At 40.8% G+C, this 17,793-nt stretch overlaps 2 protein-coding genes across 2 annotated transcripts; both read left to right on the top strand.

Annotated features, from left to right (window-relative positions):
• Positions 1–430: 430 nt before the first annotated feature.
• abracl (ABRA C-terminal like) lies at positions 431–5,859 on the top strand. Its single transcript, XM_072695968.1, has 3 exons — positions 431–598; positions 3,343–3,411; positions 4,616–5,859. Exons 2-3 carry the CDS (start codon positions 3,351–3,353, stop codon positions 4,798–4,800), a joined length of 246 nt encoding a protein of 81 aa, XP_072552069.1. The 5' UTR covers positions 431–598; positions 3,343–3,350; the 3' UTR covers positions 4,801–5,859.
• A 1,389-nt stretch (positions 5,860–7,248) lies between these two features.
• heca (hdc homolog, cell cycle regulator) lies at positions 7,249–16,934 on the top strand. Its single transcript, XM_072680544.1, has 4 exons — positions 7,249–7,666; positions 10,251–11,309; positions 12,657–12,811; positions 15,397–16,934. The coding sequence occupies exons 1-4, from the start codon at positions 7,489–7,491 to the stop codon at positions 15,559–15,561; spliced, it is 1,557 nt and encodes a 518-aa protein (XP_072536645.1). The 5' UTR covers positions 7,249–7,488; the 3' UTR covers positions 15,562–16,934.
• Positions 16,935–17,793: the final 859 nt, after the last annotated feature.

Genomic DNA, 17,793 nt, shown 5'->3' with positions numbered 1-17,793 from the left:
GTCCGCTATCGTGCGGTTGGCTCAAATGTAATCCTCAGAGGCATTAAACTACGTTTCCCAGACATCATAGCGCGTTGGACGCACAGTACGTCACAAGCTACTAGACACCTGATTGGATAGTCGGTTTCGTGCCAAACTGGGCGCCTTTTTAAAATAGCATAATACTATCAGAGTCTATGTGTTCATGCTCATTTTTATAACTTCACAAATTTAGATTAAAAGTCGTACACGCCATTCCCGAGAAACACGCTTTTAGCAGTAGCCTAGCCTGCAATACGTCAAGAGCAGAGGAACCGATGGTACACTGCTCCATCTGGCGGCCAAATACAAAAAATGCATCAATCTCATTTTGCGTGTGGGAAGCAATCAAAAATGCTAAAAAGATTTTGATCACATTTAAATGAACAAATTACGGTCACATCGTAGGCGATACTCGGAGTCAGGGTCTGCCATCGAAACATCGGTTTCAGCACTCCTGGGCAGGGGTGCGCGTGACGTCACGCCCAGCACCATGTATGGCGTTAGTTTCTCAGTTCAGTCAGTCCGGTCTTCAGTGTTCAGCTGAGCAGCACCATCTGGAGAGGACATCCTCGTCTAGGTGAGTGGAGGCGTTATAAACTTCTCGGACCGCGACTGTGATGAGGTGCGCTTTATGTATTATTACCGTGCACATTTTACTCGCTCATGTGTGGAGGTAACGCTTGCCTATAGGCGAGCCCCGGCACCCGCGTTTGCTTGGGCTGTGGGTAAAACCGAGTTTATGCGCCGTCAGTCGGCTCCCGGCTTAAATATTTACTGATATTAATGAACAGTACATCATAAATAGATTTGATTTGCTTTAAGCCGGCTTTTGTTTCCACGTGGGGATTTTTCCATGTTGAAACACCGTGCTAACTTCCGCGTTGAGTGCTTATAGCTACGGGGCTCGGCGGCTCCAGTGGTCATGTGCATCTTAAAGCCGGTACAATGCAACAGCTTTGTCTCTCCCCCCCCTCTTTCCTCCGGCCTACTGCAGCTACAGACTGTCCAACACACAGTCTTCGACGTCTGGTTGGTTATAAACGGACCCAGACGACTAACCGTACGTGAAAGTCGTGTTTGTGGTCCTCGTTGTCTGGAGTTGTGAGGGCGCCTCCCAGCAGACACCTTACGACACTTTGACCGGGACTCGCACTGGAGGGCTGTGCTCTGTAAATGTGCACAGTTTGTAAAGTGAATATGATTTATATGATCAGGATCGCACTTTTCCTGTTGTTTTAAGTGAAAGCCGAGCTGAAAGTCACTGAGAATTAGTCAATGTATGTTTTAAGAGTGGTCTACATTTCTCATGCAGATGTTTTAAGTGCTGAAATTCCTTTCGGTCTTCATCATTGTCTGTCTCCATATAAGGATGCAGTTTCCCTTGTTGTACAGCAGGGGGCTGGTGTCTATTGGTGTCTACTGGTGTCTATTGGTGTCTACTGGTGCAGTGAATGTTTGGACTGAAGCCAGAATGTGCTGTTTGGGTTTTTTTTCTTTTGGCTGTAGAAGTCTTCAGAATAGAAAGGGCACAATACCACTTATCTTGAGTATTGACTAATACTGGTAGCATTTTCTTTCATATATAATTAATTAAAAAAAAAATTTATATATATATATATTTATATTTAATTAAAGCATTATATTTATATAATTTCGCGGGGGTCTGCACGAGAAGGATGTGTCTGCAGTTTCTGTGTGATCCAAGCAATAGCTAATAGCGATAGCACTGTGGCCATAGTGGGCAAACTTGTTGTGGGTTGAAGCGGGCAGGTCATGTCTCTCACTGGGAGAAGCGGAGCTTGGGCGAATAGATCACTGGTCCTGCATTTGGTCTGTTTAGATGCCTTCAGTTTGTATGTGTTCATACTTCTAAACAGACCGCACCAGAACTCGTTTAGAAATGGGCCGAGATTTACTCGCTCAGGCGCTCTGGGTCTAGTCTGCTCGTTTGGCGCGCAGCGGAGTGCACACTTACTCTAGTGAACCGCACTAATGGAGCAATGGCACCAGGGCCAGTTTTAACCGAGCTAAAGCTATCCAGTATAAACACACTCTTAAAAACTACTAGTATACTACAGTTGTTTGTACTAATTACAAATACTGTCCTGTACTTGGTACCGTTTGTTTTTGCTGCACTCTATCCATGTAAAGAATTATTCTCTTGGTAATGAAATGTGCAGTTATTGTTTTTCAGCACTGATAATATCTATATGTATAGGAAAAAGGTATACAGTGTATCATGATAAATTTATCCTGAAAAGATAAAATGGTCCAAAATTATTCCAAGTGTTGGAATACTGAGTTTGGAAATTAAGTGTTTTTCTTTTTCTGTGCAAATGAAAATATAAGGAGGTTTTTAAATAAGTAAATAATTAAAGTAAGTAAATAATTAAAATAAGTTTTTTTTCATAAAGATCTTTTAATCTTGAGTAGTGATGGCAATTTAATAGCTTTTCAAAGAATTACCACAGTTGAACTCATTGAAAATGGTTCTGTGTTTTAAAGCATCTGGCACCTAGTTCCACGCTGCCATCTACTGCCCCGTTTCATTTCCTGCAATTACAAGGGTTTCTGACTCATGTTTTCATTGAAGCTTATTCACACAAATAAACACACTTTATTACACAGATGTGTCAATTGGATCTTTTGAACATTACATATACCACAAACATAAGATTCTCTCTTATATGGGCAAAGAAATAGCTCAACAAGTGGTTTCTCTTGGGGTTGAATCAATTTGCAACTGTACGGCTGATGAGAAATCTGTATTAAAACTGCCTTTCTACAGTTAAGGCAGTAAAATGAATAAAAGCGGATATTTTAGCCCTGCATCACTTAAACATCCTGCTCTTCTAAAGTTTAATAAACGTATCAAGCCTCTTTTAAATCTAAACATCTGTCCAATGCGGAGAATACAGAGAATCTGCTAATACTAATGTAATGACAATATCCTGGTACATTAGAATTAAACATACTGTTTGTTACGGTTCTTTAAGACTGACCTTGAACTGTTAACATGTTGACTTATATGACTGACTTAAGACTGAACTAATGTGATGTAAAATGGTTATTATATATATATATATATATATGGTCATTGGTTGTACAGTTGTTACTGAAAAGAATGAAGTTATTCAGGATCAAGTATAAATTGCAGTATAGTCTGTGTTAAGATGTATTTATTACACTTTTTTTTTTTATTTAAATAAGTTGACCTTAAGACTTTTGTCATTTAACTCAAAAAGGCCCTGAGAACCTCTGCACACATGCCTTGAAACAGTTCTGTGATAATAATCCACAAAAATGCATTTTCTCTTTCAGTGGAAAAAATGAATGTGGATCACGAAGTAACACTCCTTGTGGACGAGATTCGTCGGCTTGGCAGTAAAAGTAAGCATTTTTATATATTTTTGTCATTTACAGCAACTCTTTTAACTTGTAGGTAACTTACAGTAATTACTACACTCACTGCATGCCTGCAGTCAGTAGGTGAACTCTAAATGTCATTTAGGATAATTGTCAGGAGGATGTACTTTTCTTTTTCTTTTTTTTTTCTTTTTTTTTGGTTCACTGCATCTTTGGGACATGTCCAGTCAATTCTGACGGAGCCCTGAGGTTGATTTCGACAGCCATTTATATATGGCCTACTTTTCTTCTATGAGCAAATAGTTTTTGCAAGTCATAGCATTGGACTGCTACTCACACTGCCAACTTTCTCTTTAACTGCCTGTTTGCAGAATCAGCTCGCTCATGAAATACCAATTTTCATTTTACACATGCTAGCTAGGACTATGTTTAGTTTGTGTACAATTGTGTACAAAGGATATTGTACAGTAAGAGTTTTAAATAAACACTTCAATATGAACAGTGATCCTTGTGCTGTGATTCTCTGTGTATTGGTGATTTAAAGGAATGATGAAAAAGAAGGTTATGGTTACGGTTCTACTACTTAGTACATATACTGAGCATACTTGCCTTAAACAGTTATTGTAAAAAGTGTCACTGAACTACACTTATATTCATTTATAAGGACTGTATGACTATTTCAAAATTGTCTATTTGTAGTAAGTAAACATTATTTAAGCTTCTCAGTTTACATTAGGATTTGGAAACTGAGACACTTTACATTAGTTTCAACTCACAGTACACACAGTGCACAGTACAGAGCAGCCAATCAGAACAGAGCTCATTAACATACATATGTTGTGAAGTGTGCAATAATAAAATAGCCTTGTTTTGATTTTGAAGAGATAAAAAGGGTTACAAAATAGTCATGTAAAAAAAGAAACGATTATTCATTTTTGTACCAAATGAAACCCCAATTGTCCTTTTGCAGGACTGTCTTTATGGGATTACTAAATTATATTTAACAATATTTTTTCTAAACTGTTGCTTTAAGAAACCACTTTGTCTTTATTCTATCAACACAATGGTCACAAATGGCATACAGCTATGAGTAGTACTAACAACCACGATGGGTTGTTGCGTTACTAATGATGTTTTTTTTGTTTTGTACCTGGCATACTAACTAAACTTTGCTCAGATAGAGACTTTGATGCTCCATAGGCAATCAACACCCCTCACTCTTTTACAGACCCAGATGGCAAAACCAGTGTGAAATTTGGAGTTTTGTTCAATGATGACAAGTGTGCCAACCTCTTCGAGGCGCTCGTCGGAACATTGAAAGCAGCCAAGCGAAAGAAGGTCATCACGTTCGAGGGGGAACTCTTACTGCAAGGAGTTCATGACAACGTGGATGTCATATTGCTGCAGGAATGAACCTGACAAGTTGTCCTCCAGTCAAATTAAAAACAGCAGTTTTTTTGAGAGATCTACATGAGTGAGCGTTTTGATATCACACACTCAAGAATGTATCATTTTTCTACATTGGAATATTTTTTTTTATAAAAGCTGTTTTTGCTGAGAGGAATGAGTTGCATCCCAAACGTTTCCCCCCCCCTTTTAAACATGCAACAACCATTTATTACTCGTGTGGTCAGGTTGCTACCTCTTATAGATGTTGGTTTTCTTTTATTAAATGCTTGACTGCAAAACCAAATGTTTTTTTTTTTTGGCACATATCAATCTTGTACTGTATTAGAGTGTGAGCAAGGATTATGGATGCTTGACATCAGTGTAATTTCTACTGTTTAAGTTTTAATGTCTTACAGAAAACTTACAGTGCCAATGACTTTCCAATGCAATACTCTTACTGTGAAAATGGCCATCAGATTTATTTGTGCCAAATGTTTAGTTGATTCATAAGTGACACAATTTCTGTTTTCCATTTAAATGATCTGGACATAAAATTTTGATAAATGAGCTTTTCCAATCTAGAAAATGTTCAGTTTTGAAACCTTAAACTAATGAAATACCTCATAAGGTTATATAAGTGTACACACTTCTATAAGGTATTTCAGATTATATTGTTAAAATGGCAAGCACTTTTTGAATCACGCATGCTGTCTTATTTTGGCGAACTGTTGAAATCCTTTTCAACACACTTTAATTTTGGACTGATGAGACTGCATCTCATTAAAATTAGTGCGACATAATTAGCAAAACTCTGACTGGCTTTGTCTCTTTATATGGAGTAATGTGTAATTAGGTCAGTGCATTTTAAATGTATCAAGAAATGTTAGACTCATTGTCTGAATCTCAGATGAGCGCCTATACAGGCATATAATACTTCACAGGTGTGGAAGCCATTATTTTATGATGTTTGATGTGCACTATATAGGGGGCAGGGAGAAATCTGAGATTCAGACTGTGACCTTTGCCTTTATATTTGCCTTTTGATATCATTCATTAAAACTGACCTCTTGAAGTCTCTCAAAATGGCTTTGTTTTGCTTGTGAATCAGAATGCCTGAACCAGATAAGAAAGGAGATGCATGTGTTATCTTTATCGAGATAAATGTAGACATTAGGTCACCATGATTTACCAGATGACCTAAAGTTACAACAGGAGCTATTTACCAGTGATGCTAAAAGGAAAGGACACAATTAAATGGTTAAGATGTCCACAAAACCATTCAGAGAGGTTTGGTGTGAAATACTATTTTAGAGTCTGAATTATTCATAGTGATGGTGATGGGGGACACAAAATGGTTACAAATACACTGCCAGATGTCTGAGACATAGTTTAACGATAGTGCTGAGAGAAGCTTTTTGCCCAGATTTAAAATTTAAGTGGAACATAACTTCCACTTGGTGGCTCTGTGGTTAAAACACTGGATTATTGAACACAGGCTTGTGCGTTTGGTACCTGGGTCTGTCAAGCTGCCTGTGTTAGGCCCTTGAGCAAGGCCCTCAGACCTCTGCGCCAAGAGTGCTTTGCTATGTAGTATGAAAATAGAGTAACACCCCCCCCCCCCCCCCCCCGAAAGTGAATATGTCAGGCTTACTATTGTACCAGTAACAACATATTACATCAATTTTTTGTGTAACCCCCCCCCCCTTTACCTTAACCAGCATGGATGTCTAATTTTTATTTATAATTATATGTATTTCATTAAGACACGATCAACATTAACTATAAGACATCATTATAATCTGTAGACTGTATTTCCAGTATGAGGAAAATGGGCAACTTGTTACCCTTAAGGACAGAAGATTATTTAACACACTACTCCCCCTCTATAAGAGCAGTCCAGCTTTAGGCCCTGGAACTGCCCCACTGCTGCTATTAATAACCCCGCAGTTGGAGATGGGAGGCGGTGGCTCCGTGACGTAGAAGAGGGCGGAAAGAGCTCCACCCCGCCCCCTTTCTCTAAAGAGCATGGGAAGACTGATAACGAGCCGATTCCTTTTAACTGTGCTGTTCAGAGAATCGGACAAGCGATTTAATTACATTTCGAGGCCGGGAGTTGGTGTAATGTACAATTCAGCATTACTCAATGAGCCTCAGTCTGGCTTTAAACAAAGGCGGACTAAAGGCTAGTGCGTAGTGAAACTGTTGATCCGTGTCTCTGACTACCAAACACCGAGAGGAAGGTGGCAGTGTACACAGAGGAAAGTAAATGTTTTAAGGTCTATGGTTTTACACCAATATTATATATATATATATATATATATATATATATATATATATATATATATATATATATATTACTTTATTAGAACACTAAAGTAACCCTTGCTGAAATGCCATCAAAAAGTCTGGATTAGTTTGACTTTACTGGAAAGAATCGGTTCAGAAGAACGATTCGTTGACGAGTCGGACATCGCCACTTCAGAGACAGGAATCAAAACAAGCAGAGCGGACACGCCTTCGCCATGGCTCTCGGTCTGCTGTCAGAAGAAAGCTCGCTGCTTAGGACCGTGATGGTCGAGCTCTAACGACTCCGCGGGCGCGTTCTGTCTCCAAACCGACAGACACGAGCTAAAACTGGGCCGGGATGGCTGGCGACAGTCGCTGACGGACGGGCGGTCGCTTCTTCGACGAGCGAGCGAGAGCACGGCCGCTATGCCCAACCAGAAGAGCGGCAAGGGGAAGAGAAACAAGCGGACGAACAGCAGCGGCGACGAGCAGGAAAATGGAGCCTCGGCAGCGGCGACGGCGACGGCGACGGCTGGAGGAGCGCAAGGGGCCGTCGGAGCTACAGCAGGGGCTACTGCAGCAGCCCAGCCGACCGAAAACAGAGGTGGGGAGAGAGTGAAAACACTCACTGTCTATGGGGGCTCCACAGAGTGTTTGGAGTGGGGGAGGAAGCGAAGAAGGGGGTGTGTGGGGAAGCCTGCCACTTATGTTACGCGATGCTAAAGCGAAATTACCTTCGTTCCTAGCCATGTCCGACTCAGGAACGAGTCGTTCTTTCTGAACCACTTCTTTTCGACAAAACAGTCGAACCGATTCCTAAGTTCATCTGAATCGAGCTTATTTTGTGGCGCCTACGCAATATTTACGTCCGTCTTACAGAGTCGAGACCACGTATGCAACTCGAAAAATAAGAGAAATACCACACTGCAACATTAAGAAGGACATTCGTTTATCTTCAGTCTGCAGAGTGTATCTTGCTGTGGAGTAAAGAGTGTGTTCTTGAACGGATGACTCTCTCTGACACCGTTAAGACGAGTTGTCACCACTGGCTGAACGGCGGTGTATATGGAGGAGATGAGAATTATTGATAAGATAAGAACAGAGTTGACTTCACTACTCACCGCGAATCCACCCCCCCGCCAGAAACGAAAGTGAATCGTTAAATCAGACGCTCGGTTCGTTTTGAACAGTCAGTTCTTAAGAATCGGTTCGGGGAACCGGATTCGAACCTCATCACTTGTCGCTTTGTTGCTCGCGCGCGGACCTGTTTCGAGCGGGTCTCGGCAGGTCTGACGTTGTGATGCAGAATTGAGCTGTCACGCCATTAACACTGGGCTACCTTGTCTTTCAGTGCTTCCTCCATGCCGTCCTAATCGACAAGGTTGTGTAGGCCTCGCTCCTCAAGGGTACTCGCTCTGAACGCTGAGATTCAAAAGATTCATGTCTGTTTCTTCACGTAAAGCACCGGAGCGAAAGTGGAAGGAGGCCTTCTAGGTGTTTTTTCGCAGTGGCCGACAAGGACTGCTCACTAGTGTGGCGCTAGGTTTGAAGGCAGTAGCCACATCTTGAGGAATCTGTGGTGTGTGTTAGTCCTGCACCAGTGTCAGATAAGAGGAGCAGCCATAGCTGAGCTGAGCTGTGTTAACTGTATTGAGGAGCACAGTCATTTCATAGTGTTCAACTAACAGATGAATTTGGGTCAGTGTGTCCTTCCTCTCTCTCCCTCTCTCTCCCTCTCTCTCTTATATACACAGTCTCACTCCCACTGACACACATATATATATTTATATATATATATATATATATATATATATATATATACACACACACACAGCATCTCAGGAACACATAGCCGGTCCCTGCAAGTGTGTTGCATAATATCTTTTAGTTCTTTTGAGTGCTCTTCTTTGTGTGGGCAGCTCACCCACAGAGTTTGCACAAATAGAACACTGATTCTTAAACCTTGTCCAGATTGCACTGCAGTGCCATAAGTGGTCTATTGATAGATATGCATTTATGATTCGACCAAGGTCGGAATTAAGAGGAATTGCATAGACCACAATCAAAATACATGACTGTTAAAAAGGCATGGTAGATTTACTCATTTAAAATATTCGCTTTACAAGACACAAACCCATATACAGATCCTGTGCACTTATAAGCAGTGGTCAAACTTAAAAAAACTAAAATTGTCAAAAAATGTTCAGGGCATTAAAGACATACTTAAAACTTAATGTCAACATTTACTGCTTATGTGAAACATATAAAATATATCATTCATCCAAATCGGGTGGAAAGGGCGATGCAGTTTTACGGGAGAGGATGAAGTGATTGTCATGATTTAGAGGTATATGCACCTGTCTGATTCAGTTCTAGCTTGGTAAGTTGCTCTACAGCAAAACATTTCACACCAAACCACTCAGACTTACTTTGGTTAGAACCATTTAATGATTCAGAACTTCTGAACAGTCTGTGAAATCCCCCTTTTAAAACTAAGGGTCTACCAAAATTTTAAATCACATGCTCAAATTCCCTTTCTCCCACATCAAAGTGATCATCAAAGGCATGTTTGGTGTTCCACTAAGGTTGGGCAGTATGACGGTAATGCTGTATACCCCGGAATTTAAAAAATATTGATGGTATCTCAAATTGAGACTTAAATTTGTTCTGTTTTAGAAGATTATCATGCAAACTGAGCTAATGCTGACCAGCTTCACTCTCCTGATTCAGAACAGTTCAACAGTTGTTGTCAGACTTATTGAATGATATTTTATACTTATTAAAGGTTTAAAATAGCACAGGATGAGATGGTATGGAAGCCATGTAATCATACAGTCATCTGCACTACCCTTGGTAATGGCGTATACCGTGATACCCAACCCTGTGTTTAATATTTTGCTTCTTTAGTTTTGTGCTGAAACTACAGTGCAAACTAAATAGGTGGCACTGTTCAAACTGCATCTCCATAAACTTTTAAAACTGCTGCCTGTTTTTCTAAGCTTTTAAAGATAATAGTGTGCAATGCAGACTGGAAAACAGATCTGTGTATAAATGTTTCTTGAATGTTTGATTTGGGACTAAATTAAATTGGCAAAAATATCACAATCAGCATTACGATTGCAGTAGCTGAACATCAACTCTGTGAAACTGAGGGAAACATTGCCTGTGTTTTCTGTTGTACTTTGCAGAGGCACCATGCGCCACACCACTGGTGTGCAGCATGGGCCGCCCCGTAGACCTGGAGAAGGACGACTACCAGCGGGTGCTGTGCAACAGCGAGCACTGTCCCTATGGCAATTGGATGCACCTGCAGTGCTTCTACGAGTGGGAGAGCAGCATCTTGGCACAGTTCAACTGCATTGGCCGAGCACGCAGCTGGAATGAAAAGCAGTGCCGGCAGAACATGTGGACCAAAAAAGGCTATGATCTAGCCTTCCGCTTCTGCTCGTGCCGCTGCGGCCAAGGCCACCTAAAGAAGGACACAGACTGGTACCAGGTCAAGCGGATGCAGGACGAGCGTAAGAAGAAAGTGTTGCCGGAGAAGAGCGGTGCCAAGCCCAGGGAAGCCGGTGCTTCTGGAGGGTGCAGTGGGGAGGCCCCAGAGGAGCCCAAGAAAGGGAAGTCATCCAATAAGCTGGCTCACCGGGGATCCAACCAGGAGCTCTCTCGGCGCCAGTCCATGGACCGGCAGAACTCTCAGGAGAGGGGCCACATGGGTGCGGCATGTGATTCCCCTGGTCAGTCGCCACCCTCTGGCTTCTCCTTTTTCTCCCCTCAGCAGGTTGGAGGCCCACGCAGCTCCCGGCACTTGGGCGAGTTCTTGAAGAGCGCAGTCCACATGGAGGGTGGCCGGAAGCACCTTTTAGCCGCTCGTGGAATCACCCATCCTGACCACGGGGCTGCGGTGGCGGCTGCCGGCGTGTGCCTGCCCCGCCTTATGCCAGGTGATAACCCCGTGCAGTTCTTGCGGAGGCTGGACCTCTCCGAGCTGCTGGCGCACATTCCCCGCCACAAGCTCAACACCTACCACGTGCGCATGGAGGACGACGCACAGGCCGGCCAGGGCGAGGACCTGAGGAAGTTTATCCTGTCAGCACTGAGCGCCAGCCACCGCAATGTAGTCCACTGTGCCCTGTGCCACTGCGCGTTGCCCATCTTCGAGCAGTTCCCGCTGGTGGACGGGACACTCTTCCTCAGCCCCTCGCGCCACGATGAGATTGAGTATGATGTGCCATGCCACTTACAAGGTGAGGGTCTTTTATCACCAAAGTAAAAGCATGTTGATAAAAACTGTAAAGTGTATTACTGGAAACACCTGCCGTATAAATGACTTTAGCTTTTTTATTTACAGTAATAGTTGTAGGTTTTAAATTAACTATAAATGCAGTGTTGATTTAAATATCAAGTAGACACTAAATTAGTTTTTGTTTTTATTCAGTTGGGGAATTAACAAGAAGTTATTAAAATATTTACAGTATGTTTAGTCAGGTTTCAATTTTATTTATTCTCAGTGTTGGACACATTCTTAAAGCAGTAGAGGTGATGCTTTATCAGTGGTTTTAGTCCACCTTGTCACTTATGTTTTAGGGACAACCCTTCCCTGTGCTGTACAGATATTTGATTTGCGATTCCAAACTTTTGAACAGAAGTTTGTATGTTAAAATAGTACTAGCAATAGTGTAGCAAACTGATTTGTTATTGAAAGTCACATAAAAGCCTCCATCATGTTTCACTTTTTGATCAAATGTAAATCTGGCAGTTACATTGTATGTTGTGTCTGAATGTCATGATGAATGAATCAATGGAAATGATCCAAAAATTGTAATTCATTCAAGAGCTTGGAATTTCTATCAATGATCAAGGTCAAAAACTCATTTGACCTCATAACCTACATATAAATGATCTGCTTTATGCGAAGTTTATGCAAACTAATCAACCAGACACAAATCAATGCTCAGAAAGATTTAAAAAAAAAAAATAGTGATCACATTTTCAGTATAAGCATTATTGTTGCACTGAACACTGTCATTGTCATCACGATTGGTTTGTTATTATGGGTTTAATGTGAGCCAAAACGAGTGTGATGGAAGGTTGTAGGTACACAGCTCATAAACCAGATGGGAGAACAGTGAGTGGGTGGTGGCTATAAGCAAAAGCTGTTCTCTTTTCGGATGTGTGCTTTATGGTAAAAGGTTGGTCAGTGTCTGTGGGGAGCTTAGTTTAGGGTACCTGAATAATCAAGCCATTCGTAGCCATTAAATGGAATGAATGAGAAGAGTGAATCAAAGTGACTATAATGCAGAATGAAAAATGATTTGAAATATTGCACTAGGGAGATTTGGAGAGCCTTTTATCTTCACCTGTGTGACATGAATGTTACCCTGACAGCAAAGTGGCCTTGATCCTGTGTTTAGACTGCCTGATGTGTTGTATTATAATCAGGAAGGACAAAAAGACCACAGTACAACAATGCATTCGCCTCTTTGACCAGAGGCCTAGTATATCATTAAGATCCAAGCAGAAAACATTTTCATTAATTGAGTAATAATGTGTTTTCAGCCCTTTAAAACAATGCTCTTCTCATATTTCTGTAGGGAGGCTCATGCACCTGTATGCTATCTGTGTGGACTGTCTGGAGGGAGTACACAAAATCGTGTGTATAAAGTGCAAATCTCGATGGGACGGAAGCTGGCACCAGCTGGGCACAATGTATACATATGACATTCTGGCTGCTTCACCTTGTTGCCAGGTATGTAGTGTCTTACAGTGTCCCAGAAACAATACATTTGAATTACACTTTTTATGTTGCAATTATCCAACATAGGGCGATGCGGTATGGCCAAAAATGTGTTTCATGGTATTTTTAAAAAAAAGATTTTGGCACGGTATATCACAGCATTATTATATATATATATCACTATATGATATCACATATCATTTTATTTATATAAATATCACTGCTTTCTCTTTAAAACACATCTTTAGAAAGTTTATGAACCCCTAACCTTTAAAACAAAAACAAAAAAAGTTTTGCCTCAGAAAGCCTTGCATTTATTTGTTCAGAAAGTGTTTGGCATCACTGTCCAGGTGTGCGTGTGGAGAGAGTGTTGAATAAAGCTTAGTTTGTGTATTGTGTGGGTGTGGCTTAAGTGTCTCACAGAATCTTCTGGTTGATGACCTCTCCCAAAGTACTTATAAGACTTATAATGTCTCTGCCTCTCCTCCGGAAGCAAGTGGGTTCACTTTAAATCAGATGGATAGGAAAACTGTGTTTGTGTGCTAGCCTACTTTCACTAGCATCACAGAGCTAAGAGTTCGCGCTGTTTTGAATTTTGTCTACATTACGCCGTGCTACATTCGTCATTTTATTTTATTGTGAATGAGCTATTTTTTTAATACCATGTATTTTTATGATGTGTGTGCATTATCCTACTCCTCTGTCAAATAGTTCCATGCCCCAGTCAATAATGTTTTGTTACCTTCTGAGAACACTCCTCCTGCAGGCAGTAAATAAAGTCCTACAGTGACACCTAGAGAATTCCAGAGGCTGTTCTGTAGAGATGTAAAAAAACAAAGGATAGGAACTGGATCAGGCTTAAAATAGCCGACACCTAAATTGATTGGATTGGGACAGCCCTACTAAATAGTACTAAATAGTCAACTAGTAGCAGATGTGGGTATACTGATATATTATAGTGAACAGAGAAGTTGGTTAACAATAGAATTTCAGTATTGCATGGCATTAGAAGTAAGTTAATCAAAAGGAAACTTAAATTAGAAAACGACACTCTGGAGCTGCTTGCTGAAATGTTTCACTTTTGAGTTAAACTGACTTAAAGAGCCAATGGGGAAATTAGCACAAGTGTATTTGTGCTTAGTTGAGGGTAAAAGGTGTGAGGAACGTTTTTTGTACTTGACGGGGGGGTTGGGGGGGCAGTCTTGATACTGATGCAGGCATAGGACCCAGTCTCAGTTATAAAGTTGAAATTACCTGTCACCAGACGTCCTTGGGTAGCTGAATTTGAGCACAGACAGCCTTCATCTATGAATTTGTTGATTGACATCATATTCATCTTCATACAATACATTTAGCCTGGAAAAATCTGAAGGCATTTCTAAGAATCCGGGGCTCCAGTAAACTCCAGTGAAAGCGATTATCACCAAATGGAAGACTGGAATCACTCAAATGGAACTTGAATCGGTGGTGAATGTTTTCCTGAAGCAGCCAGTCTAACAAAAAAGCACCTCCAGCAGCGCTGTAACAACTCATCCAGAAAGTCACAAAAGGACCCAGTTGAGCATCTAAGAAAGTACAGGTTGTGCTCGCCTCAGATGAAGTCAGCGTTCATGATTGTACCAATATGGAAAAAAGAAAACCATCAAGAGGGACAAAGACTCAAAATCTTACATTTGCCAAGAAAAAACATCTTGATGAACTTCAGTCCTTTTTAGAAAACGGGTCATGTTACATGTAGCATGAAGCTCACACTTCATACCAGCAGTCAAACATGGTGGTGGTAGTGTGAGAATCCTTTTTATGCTTTAAAACGAAAGACCAGTTTCTAGGAAGTGTTTGGTTGCAGTTTTTGCTACAACCATTTAGGCAGTGTAGGAAGGAATTACATAGGTGATATAGGGTTTTGCAAAACTATTGTCTTTCAATAAATAAAATGTTCACTTGTTGTTTTCATTTGTTTTGTTTTAATGGTCAGTGTTTTGTTTCCTCATGCTCATTTCATTACATTTTGTATAGATTCGAAACTATTCACTGTTACAAATATACACAAACAGAGGAAACCAGAAAGGAACAAATACTAGCACTGTGTGTGGTTTGGAAGAGGAAAGTGAGCACTCATTGCAGCAGTCATTTGCAGCAAAGCGGGATGGTGTTTTGACTGTTATGTCACATGAGTATTCTCAGGAACAATATATGAGGAAATAATTCCACAGTTGCAACCATCTTATGCTGGTGTGTTTTGTTGTCAGGATATTTCTGATGAAGTTTGGTTCAGCCTAGTAGGTTTCAGTTCCCTATCCCAAACCACTAACTTGCTTGTCTACTAATTTAGTAGTTTGTTTCCTTGCTACAGAAAATTGACTGACTATTCCTTATATTCTGTGACGAATGAAATATGTAAAGTAATTAGAGCAGGTTGCTCCTTTAACATGCTGTTAAAATAGGCATCTTGATTTAATTGTATTTGTCGCACTTTCATTTGATATCAGGTAAAGTTTGGCTATATTTGGCATGCTGCATAGCACACCAGCTAAGTGTGGGAATATTTAAATCAATGTTCTGTTGAAATGGTGCCATCTCTCTCTGTGTTCTCGCAGGCCAGACTGAACTGCAAGCACTGTGGAAAGCCTGTCATTGACGTCCGGGTGGGGATGCAGTATTTCTCTGAGTACAGCAACGTGCAACAGTGCCCACACTGTGGCAATCTGGACTATCACTTTGTCAAGCCATTCTCCTCCTTCAAAGTACTCGAAGCCTATTGACAAAAGTTGTCATTAGCTCTATTCGGACGGAAATGAATTTACATGGGGATCCTGGGGTAATTCTCTCTTGCACAGGGGCTTCTCTGTGGTTTTATTTCCGTCCGGATCGACCATAGCCCTGTTAGGACTGGAATAGTTTAGGGGACATCTGTAAAAGGTTTTTTTTAACGTGTTCCCAGTGATAAAACTTATACATTCAGACGGCAATAAAATTACTATAGGACCAGTGAGTTTAGTGTCTGAATGTTTGTATCACATGGTCACACTGGCTCTTTTTTGTTTAGTTTGGTGGAGAGCAAAGTTCCAAAAATGATGATTTAGAAAGTGTTTAATGTCTAGCATTACATGCATACATGCAGTGTCTATTATGTTAAGATACAGTATGTAGCAGTGTCCAAATTTATTTTGTTTTCAGTGCAAAGCCTCATCTGCCTGGGAAAAGTGTCTGGATGGGACTAAAATGATCAGAGCGCCACTGACTTAAGTGAGAATCGGTGCTGGAGGAGAGAGAAAAACACGAGGCGGGTGATACAGACGGAAGTAAAATCACAGAGGATCTCCTGTGAATAGAGAATTACCCCAGGACCACATGTAAATTTAATCCCATCTGAATAGAGCTCATGTCCGTGTTTTTCTCTCTTCTCCTCTGAGAAAATTACAGGTTGAATTACCTACTGTTTATCATTTAACTCAGGGGCGCTCTGTTTTTTTAGTCTTCTTCAGATTCAGATGTGTTTTTCGGGGCAGATGTCACCTTGTGTCACTGCTGCTCGCCGTATTTAGTCTCCGAGCACACTAATCTGAAACACGTTGTTGAAACTTTGCTTCGCTCCAAACTGCAACATGAGCCACAGTCTTTTTGACCTCTTGGATCCCATGTTGGGAACGGTGCATAATCAGGTGACCAAATGCAAACTATTGGGTAAATTCACTCGTCATGTGGTAATTTCATAGAATAAAAATAATTATAGCACTAAAGAAACTGAAAATGTGAAATGTGCATTACAAAACTAAAATGAGCATTACAGACGTCCTGCTGAACGAATTCAATCCGAATACGGCTATTGCATGCTAGTTTGCTTTTTTTCTATTCATAGGGTATCTTATTTGGACGGAACTTTTTTCATGGGTTTTAGTACGAGTTATAAAAAATATGGCAAGAAAGAAAGAGAACGTGACGGCAGGTAAAAAATAATCGCAAATCACGGTGAGGGAGTTCTTCACTATCTGTTCTTAAGACATAAAGATTCCCATCTGGCATTTAAAACCACAAAAGCAACAAAAATACTGTGACAAGTGAATGTATCTGTATGCCAAATTTGCTCTTTTTGTACAAAAGTAACAAAAACAATAAAATACATAAAATAATGAAATCTGCATTTCCCTCCTGTCATTCAGCCCTCACCTTAGCTTTGATGCTTTTTACACAATGTCTCTCGGACCATCGATTCATATGGATCTGTTTGATCTAATCTCAATTTATGCCTAAATGAATTCCACCCCTCCCATGGCCACCTAGATAATTATTGCTTTCCATATCAAATGGCTTCTCTCGGTTAGGCTGCGCATTAATGGAGATGGACAGCTCTTTTGATATGGGTAATGAGGAGCAGTGTAATTTAAACCTCTTAGTCTTATCCTCTTTTGGAGACAGAGTGGTAATAGGGTGTGATGTGAATGAATGAGTGGACAAGCTACTTTTACGTACGTTAGCTGGAAGGCAAGAAACTGGGGAACGGTTACACCAGCATTGTGACGTATAACCAATGCCACCAACTAAGTATTTCAAGTAATCGTTTCTGGTGGTCTTGCTACTGTAATGTATTATATGCTATAATTACCTAATTTACAGTCTATCTTCTGATGATGAAAGGTAATGACTTACTGTTAATGATTTGTTTTACTCTCCACTCCCTGACAGGGCCTACTGTGCAATACCAGATCACATCAAAAACCGTATTCAGAATGTGATTAAGGTTGTTTTTTAATACATATTCAGAACAAATTCAAAGCTTCCTTTTGGTTCACAAAGGACGAGGCTGCATGGGCCCCATCTGGCGGTCAAAAACAGAACATGAAGCCATTGTTTCGACAAAGCACCCCTCACGGCAGTGACTCACAGCCTACTTGCGTAACCGTGCCCTTACTGCATACGAATAAAGTGTTGCTACATGTTAACACAATGTCCAGTCAAGTACTGGTAGGGGCGTCTTCTACGGTCACTTATCTGAC

This window comes from Salminus brasiliensis, chromosome 1, assembly GCF_030463535.1.
Source record: "Salminus brasiliensis chromosome 1, fSalBra1.hap2, whole genome shotgun sequence".
Lineage (NCBI taxonomy): Eukaryota > Metazoa > Chordata > Actinopteri > Characiformes > Bryconidae > Salminus > Salminus brasiliensis.
This window is presented reverse-complemented; position numbering and strand designations above follow the sequence as displayed.

Bases quoted from the DNA above. Each gene is read 5' to 3' on its own strand.
- abracl (XM_072695968.1), top strand. From the start codon at position 3,351: ATGAATGTGGATCACGAAGTAACACTCCTTGTGGACGAGATTCGTCGG. The intron at 3,412-4,615 runs GTAAGCATTTTT...ACTCTTTTACAG, and splicing joins TCGTCGGCTTGGCAGTAAAA to ACCCAGATGGCAAAACCAGT.
- heca (XM_072680544.1), top strand. From the start codon at position 7,489: ATGCCCAACCAGAAGAGCGGCAAGGGGAAGAGAAACAAGCGGACGAAC. The intron at 11,310-12,656 runs GTGAGGGTCTTT...ATATTTCTGTAG, and splicing joins TGTGCCATGCCACTTACAAG to GGAGGCTCATGCACCTGTAT. The intron at 12,812-15,396 runs GTATGTAGTGTC...GTGTTCTCGCAG, and splicing joins CTGCTTCACCTTGTTGCCAG to GCCAGACTGAACTGCAAGCA.